The sequence below is a fragment of the Notothenia coriiceps genome, unplaced genomic scaffold, assembly GCF_000735185.1.
Source record: "Notothenia coriiceps isolate Sejong01 unplaced genomic scaffold, NC01 NC01_scaffold00012336, whole genome shotgun sequence".
NCBI lineage: Eukaryota > Metazoa > Chordata > Actinopteri > Perciformes > Nototheniidae > Notothenia > Notothenia coriiceps.
The window spans coordinates 1-3,631 of NW_011345037.1; the positions used below are offsets into that span (position 1 = coordinate 1).

At 48.4% G+C, this 3,631-nt stretch overlaps 1 protein-coding gene across 1 annotated transcript; it reads right to left on the reverse strand.

Moving 5' to 3' along the window:
* Window positions 1-66: 66 nt before the first annotated feature.
* Window positions 67-3,166, reverse strand: LOC104947314 (aminopeptidase B-like; the record flags this gene model as incomplete). The annotated part of the gene is made up of 3 exons (XM_010773292.1): window positions 1,416-3,166; window positions 955-1,370; window positions 67-207 (listed from the first exon to the last, which is right to left on the reverse strand). Coding segments are annotated over exons 1-3 (720 nt in total), but the record flags the coding sequence as incomplete, so codon positions are not given.
* Between the last annotated feature and the right edge of the window lie 465 nt (window positions 3,167-3,631).

The window sequence follows — 3,631 nt, forward strand, 5'->3', positions numbered from 1 at the left end:
TGTGTGTGTGTGTGTGTGTGTGTGTGTGTGTGTGTGTGTGTGTGTGTGTGTGTGTGTGTGTCTCACCCTCACTGATGCAGTGTACGTGCTCTTCACAGCTGGAGTGTCGAAGCAGGGGAAGAAGGATCTGTTGCAGACGGAGTGTCCCTGAGTGAAGACCAGAGGACGGGTCTGTCCACAGGTGAGCTCCGAGTCCAGCCACCAGATCTGCACACAGGTGAGCATCAGTACGACACATCCCACAATGCACTGCATATGCACTGCATATCCCACAATGCACTGCAGATCCTGCAGATCCCACAATGCACTGCTCCTCCTTGTTTATGGACTAAAGTAAAAATGTTTCCTTACCTTAAACCAGAGACTAAAAACCCTTAACTAGAGACTGATAAACCCTTAACTTAAAGGCTAAATGCCTCAGACCCTTACCGCGGGCCCGTCTGTGGTGCTGTACCAGAGACTGATAAACCCTTAACTTAAAGGCTAAATGCCTCAGACCCTTACCGCGGGCCCGTCTGTGGTGCTGTACCAGAGACTGATAAACCCTTAACTTAAAGGCTAAATGCCTCAGACCCTTACCGCGGGCCCGTCTGTGGTGCTGTACCAGAGACTGATAAACCCTTAACTTAAAGGCTAAATGCCTCAGACCCTTACCGCGGGCCCGTCTGTGGTGCTGTACCAGAGACTGATAAACCCTTAACTTAAAGGCTAAATGCCTCAGACCCTTACCGCGGGCCCGTCTGTGGTGCTGTACCAGAGACTGATAAACCCTTAACTTAAAGGCTAAATGCCTCAGACCCTTACCGCGGGCCCGTCTGTGGTGCTGTACCAGAGACTGATAAACCCTTAACTTAAAGGCTAAATGCCTCAGACCCTTACCGCGGGCCCGTCTGTGGTGCTGTACCAGAGACTGATAAACCCTTAACTTAAAGGCTAAATGCCTCAGACCCTTACCGCGGGCCCGTCTGTGGTGCTGTACCGGACCGTGACCTGGATCAGTCGGCCCAGCTTCAGGGCGTTCGGCAGGCTGATGTTCAGAGAGGACCCGTAGTCTGAGAAGGGGTCGAGGCGGTAGGTGAGGGACGTGAGACCCGTCTGACCCGTGACCTTACAGTCCACAGTCTGGATCAGCAGGGAGGGGTGGCAGTCCAGAACCAGGCTCTGGGTCCCCGGCTGCAGCGGGACCAGGTCCAGAACCAGCCAGCCGCTCAGCTCCTTCACCGCAAAGTTGATCCTGAGGTCCAGGTGCAGGTGTTTCAGTGAGAAGCAGCTGAAGTTAGAGGCCGAGGCCACGTCCACCAGGGGGTGTCGCTGAGGGGGACCAGGACCAGAACCAGAACCTGAACCAGGACCAGAACTAGAACCAGAACCTGAGGAGGGACCAGGAACTCCTGCTGAGGGACCAGAACCAGAACCTGAGGAGGGACCAGAACCTCCTGCTGAGGGACTAGGACCTGCTGAGGGACCAGAACCTCCTGCTGAGGGACCAGGACCTCCTGCTGAGGCTCGGGACCCTGAGACCGGAGGGGATTTCCGGCAGCAGCACAGAGAGGCGGGGGTCTGCTGGAGGTCCGCCATCCTGCTGCCAAACCAGGACTAACTGCATCCAGAACCAGAACCAGCTGTCTTCAGGGGTCTTAGTCGTTATGCTCCCCACAAATGGAAGAAACCTCCAGAAACCCAGAGTCTTCTTCACCAGCGCTGAGCTCTTTGAAGTCGAGTCTGAAACACGAGTCTTCTCAGCTGCTGACCCAGAAGCCTTTTCACTGGTCTCAGCTCCTTCTGGATTCACAATGTGGTTTTCAAACTATTCTGTATCTCCTTTATGAATGTGTCACTCCATGTGTTTCTCTTCTGTGTTCCTTTCTGTTGTCTTCTTGTTAAGTGTTAGTGAGGATGTGAAGCACTTTGAATTGCCTCTGTGTCCTGTTAACTTCAGGAAGACTGACCCGGTCTGACAGTGAAACCAGTTTGAGACCAGAGGCTGCCTGAAGTCCTCTATGTAAACCAGGCCAGACCACATTCAGAAACCAGGTCTAACAAACCTGAGTGAAGCACCTGTAAGGAAACTTAAATAAAGAAAGGAGACCCAGGAATAAAACCAGAACCAGGTCTCAAACCGGTCTATATGTGAAGAACATTCAGCTGAAACCAGACCAGGTCCAGAGCGACTGTAAACAGATAGGAACCAGAACCACCAAAATCCCATCAAACAGCACCTGTGATCCGGACCAGGTCTCCAACAGGACCCTGCGTTTAAAGGCAGATTTAAGAGTATTTAAAACTCAAATCAAATAAAACCTGAACTACATCCTGACTGTAACCCTCAGCTAACCAGACTGCATGAGAACCTGAACTGAAGACCTGTACACCCTTTAGCCTCTCACAGGAACCACAACAAGCCAGTGAGTTGAATCTAAACCTGGTCTAAACCCAGACAGGAAGAGGCTTTAAAGGGACACTTAAAGGCAGAATTGAGATAATTAAAAACTATATTCAACAAAACCTGAACCACATTAAGACCCCTGAACTTAACCCTCATCCAGACTACTTTTAGACCCTTAACCCTCATGTATCCAGACTGCTTGTAGACCCTTAACCCTCATGTATCCAGACTACATGGACACCCTTAACCCTTATGTATCCAGACTGCTTTAGGACCCTTAACCCTTATGCTAATCCAGACTGCTTGGTAGACCCTTTACCCTCATGTATCCAGACTACTTGTAGACTCTTAACCCTCTCACAGGAACCATAACAAACCCTCAGTGTGTCTTTAGACTGGGTTAAGCCCATCACAAACCAGTGAGTTTGAATGTAAACCCGGACAGGAAGAGGCTTTAAAAGGGACACTTAAAGCTGACTAAAAACTAACTCAAACACACATCAAAGCCCTGTTAGCCCGGGTTAGCTGCTGTGATTAGCCTCTTTAGCTCTCGTTAACACGGTTTATAAACAGGCTCAATAACCAGCTAATTAGCATTAGCTCTGATTAGCTCAAGCAGATAGCGACACTTCCTGAGAGCTGCGGCCAAATCCCTGCTGTTTCCCGGGCTCTTTCAGGGATCGTCCCGGTGGTTAGCTGTTAGCTGTGAGCAGAGATCAATGATCCAGAGAGAGGGGCGCGAGGAGGCTCTGCTCCCCGAAAACAGGAAGTCTCAGCCGGGAAGAGTTAGAGCAGACAAGGGGGGGGGCGCTGCGGAGGTCACAGGATTATTTTATATATTTTTCTTAGATATTTAATTAAGAATGAACAAAATTTTTCCAAATTGGGATAAAGTATATCTTTATTTGTCGTTTAATTATATTTTATTAAAACTACCTTTATTAGAAAACAATGTACATCAAACAAATGAAAAACCAAAGATATATATTTTAACGGGCCTATAATTAATCTATATTCATATAATTGCTATATTTTAAAATTATAATAGATTTCTTAAAATCTTGTTTTTGCTCCTTTTCTCTCAGTTAATCTTTAACTGTGTTTCTGCTCCAGAGTTCACTGTGACGTCACCAAGGTATCAACCAATCAGCTGACAGCAGATCAGTTCAGAGAAAAACCAAACATCTTCCAGGCTCCAAATGTTAGACGGGGTGGGTCTTCAGAATAAAGTAACTCCTGATTGGC